Source organism: Alligator mississippiensis, chromosome 8 (assembly GCF_030867095.1).
Source record: "Alligator mississippiensis isolate rAllMis1 chromosome 8, rAllMis1, whole genome shotgun sequence".
Lineage (NCBI taxonomy): Eukaryota > Metazoa > Chordata > Crocodylia > Alligatoridae > Alligator > Alligator mississippiensis.
In genome coordinates this window covers 24,366,821-24,388,757 of record NC_081831.1, presented here as the reverse complement: position 1 = coordinate 24,388,757, position 21,937 = coordinate 24,366,821, and the positions used below count along the sequence as shown (strand labels likewise).

Genomic DNA, 21,937 nt, shown 5'->3' with positions numbered 1-21,937 from the left:
AGGAGCAGTCAGACTGGCCATGGGTGGGGTATAGTGCACAAGAGCTGTGGTGGAGGTGACTCATAGATGGGAGAAGTGCTGCTGTCAATGGAGATTTAATCCAGCAGCTCCATGGGCTGTGGGCTGCTGTGGGACATGCTCTGCTCTGAAGCTCCATGCTCCCAAACTCCAGTCAGGCTTAGACACCTCCATCCAGCCCATCAATCAGGATCTGGCTGCCTACCCCACACTCAATCAACAAATGAGCTTTATGCATACCTGGCCTACAGCCAATGGGGGAGGTCTGCAAAGATGTTAGGACCTGGCAGGGAATGATGCAGTCAAGTGCCGTATTCATGCTGCAGTAGATGGGGCCGATCCTGCGACTCTCTTCCTCCCTTGCCATCAACCCTGACCACATGCCCCAATGGGTGGGGAGTGTGTCCTGTGTAAGAGAGAAAAGCTCTGCTACAGCTGAGTATTGACCAGCTCTTTAGGAGAAGCAAGACTCTCAGTGGAGAAGTGATCACCACAGCTGTGCATCACAGGATTTGATGCCAACCTGCAAGATATTTGGGTTTTGTCTACAGGCCTCTTCTCACGTCTGTACATGCATGGAGGGAAGGACTGCAGATTTCATTACAATAACAGAACTTACTAGCCCTTGCAGGTATACCCAAAAACATGATGTAGACATAACCTAAATGTTCAGGAACCAGTCAGCCAAGAAAAAGACTCTGCCATTTATTTTTCCTAGCATTGTTTTTGCACTGATTTCATGATTTTGCCAGTTATAGGTCAGGAAAGCATGAGGGGTGCCATGTGCAGGCATTTACAAGTAGGACAGAAAGAAGCTGGTATAAGGGAACAGGCTCTTGGTCACATAGGTACCGATCTGGAGGAGCTCCGCTGGAGTGTGCAGTTATTCCAGATTGATGCGACTGAGCTCAGAAACACAGTGCAGGATCTTCTGGACCTTAGGGACACTGCCACAGTTATTGGCTGTTTAAGTCTTGCATTGCTGCAGACCTGCTGTTTTGTGGGTTTCTAAGTCCCTGCTGCTGGGGAGGATTTAGGGGATATTCAATCTCCTTTCACTGACACCAAGGTTTGCCGCCTTATCAGTAAGCCACAGGTACTTCACTCTCCAACCTTAGGGCCTGTTACAGGATCTCTCAGGAACAGTGGGAGACCTAGTGGGATGGGGCCGGACCACCAGGGAGACAACTTTGAGCACCCGTAATGAGGTGGAGGTTTAGTGGAGCAGGCAGAGACCTTGAATATACTGTTCCAAGGCAGGGGAAGGAAAATAACCTGGGTCTGGTCGAAAACAGCTGTGAGGACAAGTACCAGGCCTGGCAACAAGACATCCATGCTTATACAAAGAGCCACGTGTTTTGTTTGCCTAGTCGGTAACCCTTTGTGCTGGGCAACACTTATCTCCTTGGGGGCTTCATGTAATGTGGGATGGCATCTCCCCTCTTCTTTTGGTCAGAGCAGGGCAACTTGTGATGGCTGGGGCTGCACCTGGTCTCCTTGAAGTGTTACTGAGCACAGTATTGCATTGCTACTGCTAAGCCAGGCACATGGTACCGCATTGCTACTGCTAAGCTTGGGAATGCTTCAGCAGTCTGAACCAGTTCAGCAATTCACATGGCTATGTGTGAGGAAGGCCATGGCTGGAAGCAAAGGCCTCCATGGGGATGGCTGCGCAGGTCATCTCATGGCCGATGTCTGCAGGGACTGGCGCAGGGGCTGGCTCTTCCCTCAACAGGCAACTACAGGAAGAAGCAGACTCTGCTGTGGGCATTGAGGCTTTTCAAATGGGGCTCAGCAGGATGAGGCATTTTAGAGCCCATTCCCTTTCCCCCGCCCACCTCCTCCACAGAGAGGCCAGAGGGCAGCAGGGATCAATCAGCTCTCGGCACTGAACTCGGCAGCTTCCTCTTCCATGCACTGCCAGACGCCGGGCGTGAGCAGGGAGCCTCTTCAGGCACAAGAGGAGCCACTCCTCCTCCACCTTCTTCATTCCTTGAAAGGAAGGCACGTGACAGGGTCGAGTCCCCTGGGAAAGTTACACACTGCTCTGCTGGTCATGACGGGAGGGGGACACATGCAAGGCTCCAAATGGCAACAAAGCTGGACTAGGCTAGTGAGGCACAAAGCATCTCAGAGCCATAACGAGAGTGGATGGGAGGCAGCAGACTTAGAGGCTGGTGCTGGCACCCAGCACAGCTCCAGTTACCAACTTGGTGCTGGGGGGGATGGTGGGCATTTCAAGACTAGATGTCTGAGACTTGGAGGCAGATGTCTGGCGTCCCTTCATCCATCGCCGGTACTCCTCTCTCACCTGCGACATTGGGACACAGACAAATGAGGGGACTAGCACCTGGGGAGGGAGGAACAGCTATGAGGCTGTTACAGCCACGGCAGATGGTACAGGCCCTGGGCTTCACCTGGCGATTGAGGACGCAGTGCACCAGGAAGATGAAGGCTCCCTGCAGACTGTTGATGATGGTGAATAAATATGCCATAACTCTGCCAGCTGCTCCAACTTGGAAAAGACCCAGGCTCCATGTGCAGCCCAGGATGAAGAGCTGGGCGATGGCTTTGAAAGTCAGCAGCCTGGACAGAGGCAGGTGGAGAGACCCCATCAGAACAAACCTGGTGAGAGCGACTGAGCCACGGGGTTCAGGGATAACAGTTCCCCTGTGCAAATGCTAGGACTGTGCGAAGCAGCTAGTATTTGCTTCGAATTTGGATTCGTCCGATTCGGGGGACGGTGATTCGATTCAGTGATTCAAATCACTGTCCCTATTCAATTCGGCTGAATCTGATTCGGAGATCCTGGGGCTTTTCTCCATTTTTTTTTTCTTAAAGGGCTGGAGCTGGCCTTGGCGGGGCACCTGTGGGGGGACTGGGGGAGTGGTGGTGGGGCATCAGGTGGCTCGTGTAGAGCCCCCCATGCAGCATGGGGCAGTGTGGGGCAGCAGGGATTGCCCCCACGCCCGGCAGCACCCGATGAGCACTGGGGCTCTTCTTTAAAGGACTGGGAGCTGGGGGGGGCGGCGGGGGGGGGAAAACCATGGCAGGGCTGGGGGAGTGGAGGGGAGGGGTGAGGAGGGTTGGGGAAGTTGCGGGGGGCTGGCAGGGATCCCCCCATGGTCTCCTCCCCGCTCCCCCAGCCCTCCCTCCCCTGCCCCTAGTAGTTACCAGCTCTGAGTCAGCTGCAACTCCCTGCTACAGCCACCGGGGACTGCCCAAATCATCGAAGCTCTCAGAATTTTTTCTGAAGGTTTGGTTTCATAGGCATTAGGGCTGGAAGGGACCTCGGAAGATCATCGAGTCCAGCCCCCCCCCCCCCCCCCCCCCCCCCCCCCCAAAAGGGCAGGAAGTCAGCTGGGGTCATAGGATCCCAGCAAGATAAGCATCCAGTTTCATCTTGAAGGTGTTCAATGAAGGCGCTTGAACAACCTCCGGTGGCAGGCTGTTCCAGACCTTGGGGGCTCGGACAGTAAAGAAATTCTTCCTTATGTCCAGCCTGAAACGATCTTGTAGTAGTTTGTGACCATTCGACCTCGTCATCCCTTGGGGCGCTCTGGTGAACAAACGTTCCCCTAGATACTGGTGGTCACCCCGATAAACTTGTAGGTGGCCATCAGATCACCCCTGAGCCTGCGCTTTTCCAGGCTAAAGAGCCCCAGGGCTCTCAGCCTGTCATCGTAGGGTCTGCTTCCCTGACCTCTGATCATGCGCGTGGCTCTTCTCTGGACTCTCTTAAGCTTCTCCACATCCTTTTTGAATTGTGGAGCCCAAAACTGGACGCAGTACTCCAGCTGCGGCCTCACTAAGGCCGAGTACAGGGGGAGAATGACATCCCAGGATTTGCTTGAGAAGCATCTATGGATGCAAGCCAGCGTTTTGGTCGCTTTACTAGCCGCAGCATCGCATTGCAGGCTCATGTTCATCTTGTGGTCAATGATGACCCCCAAGTCTCTCTTCCATAGTGCTAACCAACATAGCACTGCCTAGCCTATAAGGATGCTGCGGGTTTTTTTTCCCAAGGTGGAGAACCTTGCATTTATCGGTGTTGAACACCATCAGATTCTCATCCGCCCACTTGCTGAGCCTGTCCAGGTCAGCCTGGATCACCCGCCTGTCTTCTGGTGTAGATGCTTTGCCCCAAAGTTTGGTGGCATCGGCGAACTTGGCCAGTCCGCTTCTGACTCCAGTGTCCACATCATTAATGAAGATGTTGAACAGTATGGGTCCAAGGACAGAGCCTTGGGGGACCCCACTGGTCACAGGACACCACGATGAGTGACTTCCATCAATTACTACCCTCTGGGTTTGGAGAGCTTCGAATCAATTCTGACCTTTTAATTGGTCCCCTGATTCAATTCAGATTCAGAGATTTGGCCTCTGAATCGGGCCACATCTCCTCTGAATCGAATCACCACCTGAAGCTTTGCACATCCCTAGCAAACACCCTCACTCTCTCCACACCAGGGGCTTCCACCCCCAGGGCTCAGATTCTCCAGAACTGCTTTTTGCTGCCTCACCTGTGGTCTCGCAGGGTGGACACATCTGTGTTGAGGCAGGAGAGGTGGCTCCTTAGGATCCACAGCGTCAGGATGAAACAGGTTAGATTTATCTGTGGACACAGCAGCATGTGTCCCCTCATGAGGGTCCTGTCTGGGACCACGGCTCCAGCTAAGGGACTCACCAATCCCAGGGGACAATGTCAGATGCTGCTGCCCAGGGGAGCACAAAAAGGACATAGGAGGGGGAACAGCATCACATGGCAGAGAAGGGGAACAGGGTCCTGTGGTTCTGCGTTGTACCCACCAGGATAATAAGGCAGACAGGCCCCAGGAAACTCCAGACAAAGCCTCTGTCCAGGCTGAGCCAGCAGCTAACACGGAGGAAGAAAGAAGAGGTGCATTATCCCCAACAGGAAAGCATGGTAATGGCAACCTTAGCCTGTTTCAGCTGCAGGACAGAGAGCAGGATTCTCTCCAGATGAATGTCCTGGCGACAGTCCCAGCACCAGGGGCTGCTCTCAATTACGCTGGGCAATCAAGAGTCTACAAAGATGCACAAGGCTACTGCAGATGCACAAGTCATCATCCTCATCAGTAGGGACCTACCGAAGTCACAGCAGAAGTGGACTGTACAATGGCTCCTTAATCTTGCGGGTTCCCCCCATGAGCCCTCTTACTGCTGATTGGCAGAGGGGCTCTGCCGTTCACTCCTGATTGGCAGGGAGGCAGAGCTGCAGTGTTAAACATGGCACGGATTTTGCCTCCCACTGCTGATTGGCCACAGGCCGAGCCCTGGCCAGAGGCAAAAACCACACTGGTTTTAAAACTGTGGTTTTCACCTCCCAGCTGATCAGGAGCAAGTGGTGGGGCTTCTCCACCAATCAGCGGTGGGGGTACACAGAGGAACCTGAAAGATTAAAGAGCCACTGTGCAGCCAACCTGAGCCATGATTTCCATAGTCCCCTACTCATCAGAGCAGGGACTCTACTGTTAAACATGTGCAGCTCAGCTGCACTGTGGGGGGGCAGCTTCATAGTATGGGGCAGGAGAGGGATCCCACTGCCAGCTTGAGGTCTGAGGGGGTTCCTGGGAAGTCTGAGATAAATTCAGAGCCAGTGTGAGCCAAAGCAACTGACTGTAAATCAGGAGCCAGCTCCCCATGGGGAGAGACGAGGCACTTACTGATGCTCTGTTCTGTAGCCACCTGGGTTGGCTGCTGCTGAAATGGCCACGACCAGAGCTGGGAGCCCATAGCCAAAGGGGTACATGTATTGCTTCTTGAACTGGCTGGCACTGGTGTAGTTTACAACCTTCAGGTTCCTGACGGTGAGGACGAGGTGCAGCCCCTCCAGGAACATCCAGGTGAAGGCAGCCAGGAAGAGGTAGTGGAGGAAGCCAGCGATGACAGCACATGCGGTCTGCGGGGGGACAGAGAGCTCAGACACAGCATGTGGGAAGAGAAATGCTGGGGACAGTGAGGCCCGTCATGGGGTTCACACTGATTACGCATGTCTCTCTGATTGCAGAGCTCTTCCTGGTTTCTGGGGGTCCCGCACCTAACTTCACTGACATGAAAAAGGAGACAGAACCATGTTTAAAGCAAGGCAGTGGGGCCTGGGCAATCCAAGTTCTGGCCCCAGCTCTGTGCCACATTCCCAGGCGCTAAACAATTTCCTCAATCTACCGATGCTCCAGTTCCTCTGCTGTGGAGCAGTGAGAGCCCTGGCCTGAAATTCAGTGTGTGAATAGAAACTTGGATCACTTTGTTCAAGGAGCCTCGTGCAGGGTGGAAAGGGAAGCATCTTTCTGTGCTTTTCTCTGTGCACTGCCCTGCCCCATATCCCAAAGGGGCAGCAGAGCTGTGCAGCCCAGCCCTGGGCTAGAAGAGGAAAAGAGTGAGTGGGGTTTGGGCCCCACCTGCAGGGCGACGTACCCGGTTTTTGGTGTAGGTAACGGTTGTGAGGAAGAGCAGATCAGCGAGGAAGAGGCAGAGGCAGAGCTGCAGGTGGATGGCGGTGCTGACGTTCCACAGCGAGCGGCACAGGAGGAAGGTGAGGATGGCCAGGAGGAGGCACAGCAGGGAGATGCTCAGCCCCACGTAGGTGAGCACACTCAGGGCGTCACTGTCCTGCAGCGCAGAGGGATGAGCACCATCAAGCCCACGCCAAACACTTCAGCCCAAGACTGAGGTTCGTTCTCAGAGAAAGCCTTAGAAGTTGCTTCACCTGAAGCAGGATTGGGCAAATACTAAGCTCAGAGCCCAGCCTTTGATCTGAGGGGGCAAGAAAGATACCTCCACAGGGACAGGAGCCATGAGTAGGGCAAAGGTAGAGAGGTGGCTGCAGCTGCAGGCTGTGTGAGTGCTGTTGATGTGGAGGGTGAAGCAGCCATCCCGAGCCCAGACACCTTTTCCAGCAATGAGTTTCCAGTGCACGCAGAAAGCCTCTTCGGCCTCAGCCTTTGGCTGAAAACAGAAATGCACCTTCAGCATCCTTGTGGTATCACCAAGACAATATGGTTGCGCTAATCACTCATCTACAATCCACAAATAGGGGCCTTGAGGTCACTTGGGCTTCCAGGGTACCCCAGTGCGGCACCCAGCACCTACACAGGACTCCCTGGTGACTCTGGAGACAGACCTTGGATTTTCTGCCCTGTAATAGAGGCCCTGCTGCTTGAGGTACAGGAAAGCCCTCACTGGCCACTAGCACTGCAGCAATGGGACATAGCTGAGCAGCTGTGGTCAAGGGAAGAAGCATGAGCCCACCTGCCAGCACACTCTGAGTCCTAATATAATTGGAAAGTTGCTTTAAGTTCTCCTGGGCAGCAGATGAATTGGGCATAGCTCCTACCCCAGACCCTGTTACACGATTGACTGGAACAGACTGTGACACGGGTCAACTCCACAGATCCTCCTCCAGCAGAATAGGTCTGGGGCACCAAGATTAAGGCTGGAAGCTCCATCAATTTCTCAGTGACTAACAGCCTGGTAAGGCAGCACGATATAAACCCCGAGGAGCAGACATCCCTGCCAATGCCCACCTTGAGCCCAGAAAAAAGTCAGAGAAAGGGGTTCAATACATACCTGTGTGTGGAGCAGGGTGATTTTCACAGGTCTCAAGAGCTGGAGATTGGGTTTCCGAGGTCCAATGACCCCACTCACCACCCGGGACAGCAGCTGTGCTTTCCTCAGGGCCTGGCCAGGTGGTACAAAAGTTTTCTGGAAGATGGGACTGTTCATGATGGAGTCAAGGGTGGAGTAAGAGATAAAAACAGCAGCCCCAGAACCTGAGTGGGTGAGAAGCAACAAAAGAGCAATCCAAGGCCAAGGTCACACTTAGTGCATGATGGGGCTGGTCCCAGATGAGTCCTAGCTCCAGTCCTGACTCTTTAGCCACTAACTAGCACTTCCCCTCCCATTCTCTGACCCACTTCATCCCCCTTTCCATCTCCCCCACTGCTCAGTCCTCAGGTGGTGAGACTGCCAGGAATGAAGGTCTCTGTAGTGACAGGAGCACTGGGGCAGCCCCCAAGGTTTGTCTAGTGTCAGACCGAGAAAAGAGCCCCAGCTCAGAGGAGGCTCCAGGCAGGGATGGAAGAGGAGAAGCAGGGCTGGGACTGGTGCCTTCTCAGCAGGGAAAGTCCCATGGATCTGTGCTGCTCCATTCCAGGGCTGGTTCCCTATGCCCCACATGGCTCAGATGGTACCTTGGGAAGCGGCATTGCTGACTATGCTGCAGTGAACTTCCATTGCCTGCTCCTGGGCTCTCAGCACAAAGATCTCACTGTCCTGGCTGCAGGTCCCTGTGATGCGGCGTGTCTCCAGAGCTGGGGGAAGAAGCAGGAGAACTCCTGGCTGTGAAACCCCTTCCTGGGTGTCCCCCTCTGTAAGGCTGGATCCCTGCTCCATGCTTCCTTCTCACTTGTGGGGCCTTACTTACCTTTCCTATAGGGCTGGGGTGGGTTCAGGGCTCGTGTCCTTATTCCCCTCCCCATGTTCTGTGTGTCCCGTCCTTGGCCACCCAGCCATGCTGCATCTCCACTCCACTCATATATGTAGCTCTTGGATGGAATGGCCTTGGCCAGGCCCCATGGCAGGACATGAATGGGCATTACATTGTCTCTGGCAGCTGCTGATGCTCTTTGGGGTCATGACCAGTCTCCGGGATGGGGCAGTGCTCCTGTGTGTCTGCACTGACTGCAGGATTGAACCCCCTACTCTATGGTATCCATGCTCCATGCCCATGCGTTCTCCTCACCCATGGACTCCATCTCTATGGTCTGTGTCACCTCTGGGGACCTCAACGCAGTGGCCAGAGCAGCCAGTTCCATTTTCTGTAGCAGGAGTGTCACGGCCAATGTCACCTTGTCCTCGCTGCAGCCGGGTCGGGCTGAGATGTTCAGAAGGGAACTGAAAGAGCGGTCTGCTTCCTGGGGACAGGAAAGGAGGCATCTTGTGAGTAAGAGGGCCTCACATGTGCTCCATGTGACAGTGGTATCCCTTAGGGACACGGGGGCAAAAGTGGACTCTCCCAGTTCAGGGGCTATAACTGAGACCCTGAAGCTGGCTCAGAGCTCATCTGTGACAATCAGTTCAAGGCACCTGTAGAGAGAAATTCCTGCACATCTCTGTGACGGCCTCAAACGCGGTACTGCAGTTAGTGGTGGGGACTTCTGTGAAGGGAGAAAAAGGACCAGATATTACAACTTTTCCATCCAATCCCATTCAGGGAAATCCTCCTTCTGCCCCCAGCCCCGATGGCTGCTCTTTCCTTGGTCACATATTGGCAGCTGTGTAGATTGTCTCCCCTTCACTATGACTCACTCTGTCTTCTGCTCCCCACTCCTTTCAGACTCTTTTTTGCCCCATGCTCTCCACCCTTTCCACCCTCTGTTCCTGGGTCCTGTATCTCTCCCATGGTCCTGGGCCCCCTTGACCACTCAATGGTACCCTTCCATGAATGAGGAGAAATCAGTCCACATCACTTTGTGCTTCATGGACCAAGACATTTCCATCCATCCTGCAAACAGACCTGCTTCTACATACATGGGGGAACCAACCTTCACACATGGCCCTGGTATCTCTCCTCCCCCTCAGGATGTGTGCAGTGAGGGGGGCTAGTACATGGTCCCACCTGTCCCCAGCCAGGACTGTGCCATTGACATGGGAGGCAGCTGGAGTAACACAATGACAACTCAGCACCACCCTCTCCCAGGCCAAGGGGAGCAGCAGGGGTCCTTACCCCGGCAGGTGTTCCATCTAGCCCCTGTGAAGTTCTCTCTCCCAGGATCAGACGTGAGTCCTTGGACACAGCTGCAGAGGTACGTTCTAGCGACATTGTGGCAAATAGCACTGTGTCCACAAACGTCATGGCCAAGTGTTACACACTCATTAATGTCTGCAACACAAAAGGAGATCCTACCTGTGCCCAGGACAGAACTATTTCTCTTCACCACCTGCACAGACGCAGGGCAGGGAACCATGGTACAGTATGAAGGGACACAGGGAGCCCCCGCATAGGTTGGGAACTCTTGAGTCCTGCTGCAGAAGGAGGAGGTGGAGCCTGTGTGGGGCAGTGTGCAAGGCCCAGGATGCTCTGGTTGGACACGGCTTTGAGATGCAGGCTCCAGGGCAGGGTTGGGAAATTATTTCAATGGGAGTTCCACTTAATTAGCTTTGGTGAGCTGTTGAGGGCTGCAGTGTTAGTCCCCTCCCTTGACAGGTGCCCCACCCCCTGGTTGCCATTTTGGGATTCGAAGGTCCACCCCTGACTTTTGTCACCAGAAGTCCCTCCATTTCCTCCCCTCCGCCCTCCACTTAGCAGAAAGTATTCCTTGAGAGGGCCATCTTGGAACTGGAAAAAAACCAAATCATATATTAAAGTCAAACATATACTATAATGCATTTTAATTTTATTTCAAAAACTATTTTTGACCTGAGTTATGTGTTTGCATAGTGTATATAGAAGTGTTTGCACATTAGCTGAAAAATCAAGTCTTGCTCTTGTATATTATGTATGGGGTGTGTGTGTGAAGGAGTGTGTGGGGTGTGGTTGGGGTGTGTGTGTGTATGGTGGGTTGTGTGGGGTTTGTGATAGGGTCTGGCTGTGTGTGTAGGGGGTTTAGGAGTCTGCTGCGGGTGTGAGTGTGTATATGGAGGGGAGTTGTAGGGTGGGATTTGGGTAGGGTGGGGGAGTGTGGGGAGTCCCACACATGGCTCCCCTAGACTTTACAGCTCCTGCTGACACTGGCGGTAGCAGCAGGCAGTGGGACATCAGGGTGCTCATGGGCCGTGCAAGCACAGGTGTCCGGTGGCGTGCAGCTCCAGCCAGTTTTGGGGGCTGCATGTGGCTGCAAGGAGCAGAGCCAGGCTGGGTCGCCTCTGTTGTGTGGGGCTCACATGCAGCTCCTGGGACTCGTGCACCACCGGGAAAAAGCCTTGCGTGATGGAGCCGGCTGCCTTCCCTGCTCCCTGCCACCACATGCAGCTCCTGGGACTCTGCTGGAAGCAGAGGGGAGCCCCACTCCCTCCTTCCCAGCAGAGTGCAGGGAGGTGCACCTGGCAGCAAGGAGCAGGGAAGGCAGCCATCTCCATTGTGGCACCTGTATCTAGGCTCCTGTGTGCTGGGATGGCCCCAGGACCCCCCTCCCATGTTATTACTAGGGGGGAAGGGCTCAGGTGCTAGAACAGGGACTTACTGGGGGTATGTGACAAGGTACCAGCATGAAATGTCCAGGCCGGCCCAGTTAACCCTTGAAAGCCCCAGCCTGGGAATTTGTCTAGAGGCCCTGGAGAGACTCTCCCCTGAGTGCTGCACCAGGCATACTGCTGACTGGGGTGATCTCTGCCCTGATGGGGAGGGGGTGGAAGGAGGGTTGGGGAAGCACCTTGGGCTGGGCCCCATGGCCCCTCCCCAGTCTAGGGGCACTTATCCTGCCCATGGGGACAGAGAGAGTCCCCCAGCTCCCCACACCCAGAACCCCACCCTCCCTGGACAAACCCCTTGAGGTCCCAGCCCACCCCCTGCAGAGAGGCCAGGGTACAAGCTTTAGTGGGGGCGGGGGCAGGACACAAGCTAACAGCAGGGGGGCACTGCAGGGAGATCCCACTGTGGGTAGGGGACAGAGCTGGGGGGAGGGAGAGGGGCACTGACCCGAGGCACTGGTATTGAGGGTGGTGCTGGGGCCCAAGACAGGGCCCAGTAGCCGCATCAGGTCCTCAGCTACTGCCAGCAGGATCGTGACATGCCAGTACTTCTGCTCCATGGGGGCCTGGGAGGCCAGGCCATGCTCCAGCAGCAGCAGGAAGTCCTGGGGGTGGGGGGAGGGATTCATCAGCCCCCCAGGCATGTCCCAGCCCCTGCCCCATGGCCCGAGGGGTTAACCCAGGAGTTACTGCCCCAAGAGGGGCAGATTGCATGGTGAAAAGATGGTGGAGGCTGAATCTCAGCATTTTTGCCCTGGAGGATGCTTCAAGGGTGTCAGGTGGGACACCCCCCCAGGCACCTACCTTCCCCAAGCAATTAAGCCACTGGGGGCGATGGGAGCTGGGGAGGGGGCAAAAGGCCCTGCCCCCAAGCCCTCCCCCCGCCTTACAGCCCAATGTGCCCCAGCCCCAGTACCTTCAGGATCTCCTTGGCCTTCTGGGCATCCAGCCAGCTGCGCAGGGCACCACATATGTTTTCCACCTTGGCCTTGTGCTCACAGGGGGTATCCTGAGGATGGGAGGGGAGGGGAGGGGAGGGGATGGGGGAGCCACAACTGGGGTAGGAAGTCAGCAGACAGGATCAGGCCCCTCCAAGCCCTCTAGTGGGGGCAGGGAGAGTGGGGGGGCTCACAGCCCCAAGGACTGGAGGGGCCATGGTCTACCGTATTTTCCTGTTTATAAGTTTCACCTGAATATAACACCTCCAATGCATTAAAGGAACAGGGGAGGGATTAAAATAGCGGTGAGGCCCCCTCCCCGCCTTCCCCCTGGGTACTAGCCACCTCCCAGCCCAGCTAGAGCCAACCCCACCATCCCAATGTGACTGGGTTGTGGACCGTTTGGGCTGCAAAGGGCCTAGGAACATTCTAGGGTGGGTTCTGGGGCTCGGGTTTCCTTTAAGGAGTGCTTATATACTTCAGAATACAGTAATGGGATCTGGGGCTGGGGAGGGTGTCCCCTGCTAGGGTGACCCTGCTCTGCCACCTATGGGGAAGGGGGCTGAGATCTGCAGCCTCCTGGGAGGGTTGGGGGGGGAGGGGTCGGTCACTCACCCAGCCCTTGGGGCAGAGGATCTGTTCCAGGGAGGAGCAGGAGAAATCTGGAGAGCGGGGGCGGGCAGGTGTGTTCATAGACACAAATGCACACAGGCACACACGGAACCCAGGTGTCCAAGACTCCCGCACACAGAGAACCCAGGTGTCCGGGACACGCAGCCCAGGCCTCAAATGCCCATAGGGGCAGCAGGGACACAAATGTGCACTGCCCTCCCCCCAGCCCTCCACCCCGCGACAGGGCCTTGGGGCTCCTCCGTGTATCGAGGAGAGCTCCCCCGCCCACCCAAGAACCCAGGTGTCCCAGTAACAACCCCCCCCCCTCCCCAGAATTCCTATGCAAACAGGCTCATTTGCAAGTCATTTGCATCCCACCCTAAAGTCACTGTGTACCCGCCAGGCTGCTGCCCTCCCCACCCTTGGAACCCAGGGTCCCACTGTAGCCTCGCGACCTACCCAAGCCCCCCATCTCCGATGCCGGAGGGGGGCTTGGAGCCCCAGCCCCACTGGGCTGGGGGCAGCCCAGTGCACCAGGGGCTGTACATGTGTTACCCCCAGACAGACTGAGACCCAAATCCTCCCTCAGCCCCTGCCCCACCCCCTTACTTTTGCACACAGTCCTGTGAGAAGCACTGGGGTCCCTGGCGGAGATGAGGACAGAGTCGGGGGGGCAGAAGTAGCTGTAGTTCCCCAGTGTATTGTTGCAGGTGGCCCGGGGGTCGCAAGGGTGCCTCTTGCGTTTGTCAATATCTAGGGAAGAGGAAAGGGGGGAAAAATTGGGGTGCTGGCCCTTTAAATGCCCCATGTCTTCAGGGGGTACTCACTGTGCTCTCTAAGGGGCGACACTAATTCTGGACTGGGCCATGGGATCTCTTTTCCCCAGAATTGGCAGTGGGGCTTTGCTGCCAGGGTCTTCTAGAATCCCTGTGAACAGTTCCCTCCACACACACTTGTGAGCAGTCACATGGGGATGCACAACTATTACGAGGGCAGGGAGACTTGCACTAGTCTCATGTGCATGTACATGGTGGTAACAGAGGCAGGACGTGTACTAATCTTATGCACATGCATGCACTGGCATTGCACAGGGGACAGGGCTTCCACTAGTCTCATGCCTATACACATGCTTCTGTTCCACAGGGTAGGGCTTGCATTAGTTTCATGCACATATGCCTGTTGGTGTTACAGGGGGGGGCAGGGCTCTCACTAGTGTCACACGCGCATGCACGGGTGTTGCATGGGAGTAGGATGTGCGCTTCTTGTGCACTTGCATGCACTGGTGTTGCACGGGGTACGGCTTGCACTAGTTTTGTGTACACATACATGCACCATTACAGAGGCAGGGCTCTCACTAGTCTTGTACACATGCATGGGTGTTGCATGGGGGTGGGGCTTGCACTAGCCTTGTGCACACACAGTATTGCACAGGGACAGGGCTTGCTGCTGTCCAATAAAGGCAGGGCCATAGCCTGACACACCCAGACTGGGAGGCCTCTGAGAACAGCCTATATTACTGCTGCCAGCTCCAGAGCTGCACCCTTAGTGGACTGGCACCCTGGTAGGCTGCAAGCTTGATCCTGCTACAGGCACAGACTTGGGGGAACTGGGGGCACCAGCTGCTAGCAGAAGCAAAAGCCAGATGGGAGCAGGGGGACAAGAACAGCTCCCAGTAGGCGCAGGGACCTGGACTGGTTTGAAATGGAACCCAGTGATACAGTACCCAGTCAATCACAGCCAGCCCCACCAGCTGCCTGGATCCCAGGGAATCCCAGCCACGACAGGTGACACCAGCTAACTCGGCATAACCCCAGAGTCAGTGACATCAGAGTCAATGACATCATCAATTCCCCCAAATTTCAACCAATTGTTGGCAGCAAGCCCAGTCGGTTGCATCCATTCCCCTCCTTTCAGCCAATCCCAGTGCATTTCATCATCCAGGTGAACTTGTGGATCCAGAAGAACATTTCCCTGGAATCTTGGATCCCAGTGAATTTCACTGCTGCCCAGCAATGACAGCATCGAGGTTAGTTACACGGAACACAATTAATTCTGGCCATTCAGGCATAGTGCAGTGGTTGTACTTCACTGCAGCTGGGCTGGGTAATTGTAGCCTCAAGGTTAATTACATCCTAATCCTCCTTAATTTCACCAATCTCAAATTAGTTCAGGTTAATTACATCATCCAGGTTAATTACAGAGGCTGGTTCCTTTCATTGCAATCTCTGACCTCAGTTCATTTCAGGAAGGCCCATTAATGACATCATCAGGGTTGATTACACTGAGGCTCATTAATTGCACTGCAATCTCTGATCTCCTTCACTTCAGGCCTGCTGGTTTATTATATCATTAGGATTAATGACACCAGTCCTCGGTAATGTCACTGCAATCTCTGACCTCAAGGAATTTCAACCCTGCTGCCTAATGACATCATCACCATTAATTATACCTGTCCCTGTTAATTTCACTACAATCTCTTAATCTCCAGTTAATTCCATCATGCTGGTTAATGACATCATCAGGGTTAGTGTCACTGCAATCACTGATCTCCAGTAAATTCAGCCTTGCTGGTTAATGACATCACCAGGGTTAATGACACAATCCTGGTTAATTTCTCTGATCTCAATGAAAGGTGGGTTCACATCCCAGCAATCCCTGTAAACTTCCCTGATTTCCCTTTGTTTCAGCTGTGCCAGTTAATTTCTTCCATCACAACTAATTGCTCTAATCCACATGATTCCAAGAGGGCAACTGCAGCATCCAGGTGAATTCCCCTAGGCCCAACACCCTGACCCCAGCCCCAGAAGGGTAGGTCTAGGCCCTGTACAGAGGATTGGGCAGGAGGGAAATTCCACACCCACAAGCAGCATGGAGGGGGTGGTCATAAGTGGCCCCTGGGGCCTGAGATCTTGGACAGCTCTTGAGTTAATGAATCATGGGTAATTTCACTCTTAAAAATGAATATCTCCAATCCAGACAGTTCCACCCATCCAGCCTCATCTCATTGATCCTGGTCGGTCTCACAGGATTCCCCAGATTCTAGCCACCACCCCGCTCCCCATCACAACTGGATCTAGGTGATTCCAGGAATCCAGGTGGATTCCAGCAAATCTCATGGGTGGGGATGGATCACAGCAGCTCCCCAGGCTCCTTTAGTTCCTGTGATCCAGGTCAAGCTCTCCACGTGACTGTCCCCAGCACTGCCGGTTCACATCGTGGTTAAAGTCCCAGATTCCGGAGAATTTTGCCATCTCCACACTCAACCAATCACAACGGCACGGGTCAACACAGTCATCAGGATTCATTACAATGGTCACTGTTAATTGTAACTGTCTGGGTAATTCTTCTTTCAGTAACACCCATCAGTGGCATCAGGGAGGGAATGACTTGAATCCTTGTTAATGTTGTTAATCTCTGATGCTTTCCAGTCAATCCCGGGACAATGTCAGGTTCATTTTCGCTGCTGGTTCTCAGCCCCCACGCAGTGCTTCTGGCAGAGATCTCAAGGCTCCAAAGGGGAATCTGCCTGAATTTCCTGTGAGATCTCCAATCCAGGATCCTTTCCTTGGCCACCAGGAGGGGTCACAACCTTTCTGCCACTCCCACAGCTGCAAAGACACACCCACCCCCACCCCACTACCACCATCACAGGGCTTTGGGCATTGGGGTTGCTGGTACCTATGCAGATCTTGGCCTCGCCCTTATTTCTCTTCGCAAAGCCAGCTTTACATGTGAACATGAAGTCCCCGGGGGTGTTGATACAGTTCCCATGGGGGGCACAGGCACTGACATTCTCCCGGCACTCGTCTATGTCTGCAACGGGACAGGTCAGGTCAGGTCAGGTCAGGAGAAGGCCTGGCCTTAGGCAGCCTGTAGGGAGGTGCGGGTAGTGGTGGGTTGCTAATTGTCAGTAAAATTTCCTGCCAGTAAAAAATAATCAGCAAAGTCTGTACAAAAAAACAAAACCTGGAGCTGTCAGTAAAAAGCACCAAACAGCTGCAGCTTGAGTGAAGCCAACAGAGCACAGCAGCATCTCTCGTCCACATCTGCAATACACCAGAGACATGCTGATGCCCTCCAAACTCTTGCTGGGGTCAGCCTGGGTGATGGGGCCCAGGCATCCAGGAACCAAGACACCAGCCCTCCAGAGCCTAATACCCAGGGGCTCCCCCACTCCCAGTCCCAGGTTAGAGCAGCCCCCAGGTGTCTCCGATGTACACCCACAGATGTAGGAAGGCATCGGGTGGGGGGGGAGGGGGGTGCGAGGGTTCAGTTTACACCTCACCCCCTCTGGACCCAGCCCAGGCCAGGGGGACCCAGGTATCCAGGCCATGGGACCCAGGTGAATGGACTGGCAGGGCCTGTTTTCTACCTGCATCCAGGCTATGTGCTGGGATGGCCTCGGGACCCTTCCGCTTCTAGGTCTCTGGTGCTGGAATAGGGACCTGCCTAGAGTATGTCTGGGTGCGGGGTGGGTAGTTGCCCCAGCTCCTTTCCCTTTCAGGATTACAGGGCAGATGTCACTGCCCCTGCTGGAGGGGATGGGGGCATGGGTGATCCAGGTCGAGATGGTGCACATGGGTGCCAGCTAGAACTATCCAGAGTTCCGGAACAGCCCCAGGTCTGGTGGGGGTCTATAGGGAGCATCAAGAGCTGAGGGATCTGTCCTCAGCACATGTTCTCACTCACACCCCAGAGCTATCCAGAGTCCCAGACTCACACTTCTCCTTCCTGGGGTGGGACTCAACCCCCTGGCTCACAGACACAGCTGTAATTTTCAGAGACACTGGTGCATTGTGTGGGGCCTACACACCTTCAGGCCCACCAACATGAATTCGCTACATCTGTGACACACCAGGGATATGCTGATGCCCCCCAATCCCCTGCTGGTGCTAGCCAGGGCAATGGGATCCAGGAGTCCGGGGACCAAGACGACACCAACGCTCCAGGTCCCGATCCCCAAGGGCTCCCCCATCCCTGATCCCCACTGCTGGGTTAAACCAACCTTGAGGTGGCTGTGATTTACACTCCACAGATGTAGGAAGCTGGGGGGGAGAGGAGGAGGGGGCCAGCCCCCTCCAGGCTGGGAGCTGGGCCAAGGAGCAGATGGGGGGAGTGCAGCAGAGGCAGGGGGGCATACCCTGGCAGGTGTTGTTGTTGGACCCCATGAAGTTCTCCTTGCCGGGATCAGCCTGGTACCCCACAGCACAGACACAGTTGTAGCGCCCGGGGATGTTGATGCAGGTGGCATTGGGTCCACACGCGTCATGCCCCAGTGTCACACACTCGTCTATGTCTGCAACACATCAGGAACATGGTAAGCCAGCAGGAGATGCCCCTTGGATCAGCCCCCAACCCCCTCTGAACCCAGCTCAGGCCAGGGGAACCCAGGTGTCATGGACTGGCAGGGTCTGTTTTCCACCTGTATCTAGGCTCCTGTGTGCTGGGATGGCCCCAGGACCCCTCTCCCATGTTATTACTAGGGGGGAAGGGCTCAGGTGCTAGAACAGGGACTTACTGGGGGTATGTGACAAGGTACCAGCATGAAATGTCCAGGCCGGCCCAGTTAACCCTTGAAAGCCCCAGCTTGGGAATTTGTCTAGAGGCCCTGGAGAGACTCTCCCCCGAGTGCTGCACCAGGCATACTGCTGACTGGGGTGATCTCTGCCCTGATGGGGAGGGGGTGGAAGGAGGGTTGGGGAAGCACCTTGGGCTGGGCCCCATGGCCCCTCCCCAGTCTAGGGGCACTTATCCTGCCCATGGGGACAGAGAGAGTCCCCCAGCTCCCCACACCCAGAACCCCACCCTCCCTGGACAAACCCCCTGAGGTCCCAGCCCACAGCAGAGGATGAGGGATGCCTGTGGCCTGGTCCATGGGTGGTGGCTGGAGCCATCCTTGCTCCCCAGGGCAGCCCCAGCTTGGGTGGGTGGGGGCATGGGGGGGTTCTTACCCTGACACACGGTGCCACTGGTATTTGTGAAGTTCTCCTTGCCTGGCTCAGCCGTGAATCCAGGGTTACATGTGCAATTGAATCCACCAGGGAAGTTGATGCACTGCTTATCGGGACCACATTTCACTGGATCAGGTGCTACGCACTCATTCACGTCTGCAACACGCCAGGGACGTGCTGAGACTCCAGAACACCCCCAACCTTCCGCATCCCAGACCTAGCCAGGAACATGCAACCCAGGAGTCTGGGCCCCTTTGTGGAATGAAAGCAGGGCTGGCCCACAATTTTTTGGGGTCCCCTGCAAGAAATAGTTTTGGGGCCCCCTGCCTTGAAGAAGCTGGGGGGTGGGGGGTGGTGAGCAGCCAAGGAAGGCAGCAGCAGCATTGGCAACAGGGGGAGGGGGTGGCAAGCGGCTAGATGCAGGGAGACCCTTAGCTACAGGGCCCCCTGCGGCCACAGGTTTCACTGTGTAGGACGGGCCAGCTCTGGATGAAAGGCATCCTTTTATGCACCCCACCTGGACCCACTGGGCACTGGAGCCCATTGGGGTACCCTGGAGACACACCCCGCCCACAGCTTCCATGGGATGGATCCCAGGCTTGGATCCCAGGATGGATCCGAGGCTCTGGGCCCCCTGGAGCCTGTTTTTCCTGTGCATTCAGGTCCCCTAGCACTGTAATGGGCCCAGGACCTGCCATCCTCCATGCTGGGGGTCCCTCCCATCAGGCAATGGAACCCAGGAGTCTGGGGGCCTAACTCTCAGCTGAATGCAACACCTCTGTGCTGAGATGGGGCCAGGACCCTCCTCACCTCCCCCCACCCCTGCTGTGACTGGGAGGGAACGGGGTGGTAGGGTGGGACTCAGAAGATTGAACACAGACATCCAGGCCCCAAGGGCAACTCCTGTCCCCTCGCCCAGCTGGACCCTGAGTCCCCACTCTCCCCTGCTTGTGTGGGAAGGCAGAGGGGCTGAGCCCCGACCCACCAGTGCCCCTCTGGGGGTCCCCTTTACCATCGCAGACTTCACTGTTGCCAAGGAAGTAGAGCGCCTCCTTGAGGGACTTGAACCCAGACTGGCAGGTACAGTGGGTGGCATTCACACAGAAGGAATTTTCTGGGCAGATCTCGAGACAGTTCTCAGGGCTACCTGCAGGGGATGGAAACAGGGTGAGAAGGCTCTGTCCAGTGCGATTGGCTCTTCTTCCCAGTCCCACCCTGGCCCTTTTTCCAGGTTCATCTCACACTCTTCATCCCCTTTCTCTCATCCTCCCAACACTTCCTCTCCAGATAATGTCTTCTAGTTCCTAGTCCACCCCCCGGGCTGAGTGTCCAATTTGTGTTTCTTTGCTAAGGTGCAAGAGTCTCTGCAGCTCTCAGGAACATTAGGGGCTCCCAGAGCCAGGCACAGGGCAGGCAGTGGCTGTGTGGGGTTCCCCAGGGCAGGGACTGCGCAGGGGCGGATCCAGGGTTTGGCTAAGCAGGGTGTGGAAGCAGCCACCTGTGCAGCACCTTCTCTCCCAGCCTCCTCCCCCACAACCCACTGATGGGGGAAAGCTGGGCTGCTGGAGCCTTTGGGGACTTTTTACAGTTCCCAAAGTGAGTGAGGATCCTTGCCTTCATCTCTGTGCTCAGGGGCATGTCCCCTCCCCTCTCCCCATACCCTCCCCTTACATTCCCTGGTCCATTGGTCCTCCAGTCACTGCTGCTTTCCCTGGTGTCCTGGGGATGGGGGAAGCTTCAGAACTGCTCCTGCCCTCTCCAGCTGGGAACACTGGAAGCAGCTGTGGGGTGGCAGTGGGGTAGCCCAAGCTGCTCAGTCTCCCCAGCATGCAGGGAAGCGGCTGCAGATGTGGCTGTCTTCACTGAGGCCAGCCCCTGTGCAGCCCAGGTGGAGAGGGCAGGAGCAGGTTGGAAGATTACCTGGCCCCTGGGACACTGGGGAAAGTGGCTGTGGCATGTAGGGAACAGGGGATGGGATGGGGAGGGGAGTGAAGGGGAGGAGTGGTGCCTCTGAGCATGGAGGGGAAAAAGGGAATTCTTGTTTTCTGTGAGGACATTTTCAAAGTATTGAGAGACTCCATCAGCACAGTCCCAGCTCCACTTTCCTCAGCTCTGGAACTGCCCCTGGGATGGCATCCCAACCCATGGTCCCTCATTGCAGTCATGGCGTCAGCTTCCCTACATAGCTCATCTTACAATCTCCAAGAGGGCAAGGTCATAGCACCAAATAACTCCAGTACAGAGACTGCCACCGAGGGACTGTCAAGTTGGTATCAGTTTTCTGAGACACTCCCCCCTCCCCGGCCCTTGTAAGTTGTGCATGAGCACTTCATATGCAGTGTTGCTGCTTGCTAGCCTGGGAACTCACCCATGATGCTAGTCATTTGTGTGTCTGCTGGTGGGAGAGCGAGGAACTGTCCAAGAAAAAACAATGCTGGGGAAGGGAAGAAGGAACACCATGGATGGAGATAATTCATTTTTTAAATGTTAGACATTAAAATAATGCAGAGATGACACAGAGGCACAGAGAGAGCCTCTTTCAAAAGCCCCAGATTCTGCCCTTGTTAAACCCAGCCTTCAAGATGGGGTAACAGCAATGACAATGCTTATTAACTATTCCTGCTGTAATGCCATAAGAGCATCAGCAGGGCCACATTGAGTCAGACCAATGGTCCATCTAGCCGAGGGTCCCATCCCCAGCAGTGGCAGAAATGGATGCTAAAGAGGGAGAGAATTGAACCAGCTACATCTAGAGTGATCCATCCCGTACTGGCTTCCACCATTACTGGGTTAGAGATGCCAGAGGAAACAGCTCCAACCATTCTGTTCAACACCCATTAATAGATCCATCATCCATGAATTTACCTGTTCTCTTCTTGAACCTGGTTCTGCTGTCTGCCTCCACAACCTCCTGTGGCCACAATTTAACTATGCATTGAAGAAAAAATTACTTTCTTGTCAGTTTTAATCCTGTCAGCTACAGCACTCAGCAGTGTACCCCTATTTAGGGTTCTGGGCTGAAATCTTGGCTTCATGCTGCCACAAAAAACCATTGAATCAGCTCCCCAGGAATTTTCCCACGTAGAGCAGTCCAACATCACTGCTTCTACTGCTCCTGGCAGCCCCGGCTGCCAGAGGTGTATGATGTGGCCAGGGCACTTCTGCTACAGTGATTCCCAGTATCTGGAGCAGTGTCCTCTAGGCAAT

The 21,937-nt window shown here is 55.2% G+C and overlaps 1 protein-coding gene across 1 annotated transcript; it reads right to left on the bottom strand.

Moving 5' to 3' along the window:
- Window positions 1-706: 706 nt before the first annotated feature.
- Window positions 707-21,226, bottom strand: LOC102575567 (adhesion G protein-coupled receptor E3). Its single transcript, XM_059732372.1, has 20 exons — window positions 21,099-21,226; window positions 19,743-19,877; window positions 18,731-18,886; window positions 17,920-18,075; window positions 13,389-13,532; window positions 12,783-12,829; window positions 12,146-12,238; window positions 11,678-11,834; window positions 9,767-9,922; window positions 9,127-9,197; window positions 8,783-8,954; window positions 8,232-8,351; window positions 7,609-7,811; window positions 6,817-6,987; window positions 6,457-6,651; window positions 5,706-5,941; window positions 4,828-4,894; window positions 4,542-4,633; window positions 2,436-2,604; window positions 707-2,329 (listed from the first exon to the last, which is right to left on the bottom strand). The coding sequence occupies exons 1-20, from the start codon at window positions 21,205-21,207 to the stop codon at window positions 2,186-2,188; spliced, it is 2,793 nt and encodes a 930-aa protein (XP_059588355.1). The 5' UTR covers window positions 21,208-21,226; the 3' UTR covers window positions 707-2,185.
- Between the last annotated feature and the right edge of the window lie 711 nt (window positions 21,227-21,937).

Coding starts and splice junctions, on each gene's coding strand:
- LOC102575567 (XM_059732372.1), bottom strand. CDS start 21,207: ATGAATTATCTCCATCCATGGTGTTCCTTCTTCCCTTCCCCAGCATTG. Junction 8,955..9,126: donor GCAGGAATTTCTCTCTACAG/GTGCCTTGAACT, acceptor TCCTGTCCCCAG/GAAGCAGACCGCTCTTTCAG. Junction 8,352..8,782: donor CATAGAGATGGAGTCCATGG/GTGAGGAGAACG, acceptor TTCTTCCCCCAG/CTCTGGAGACACGCCGCATC.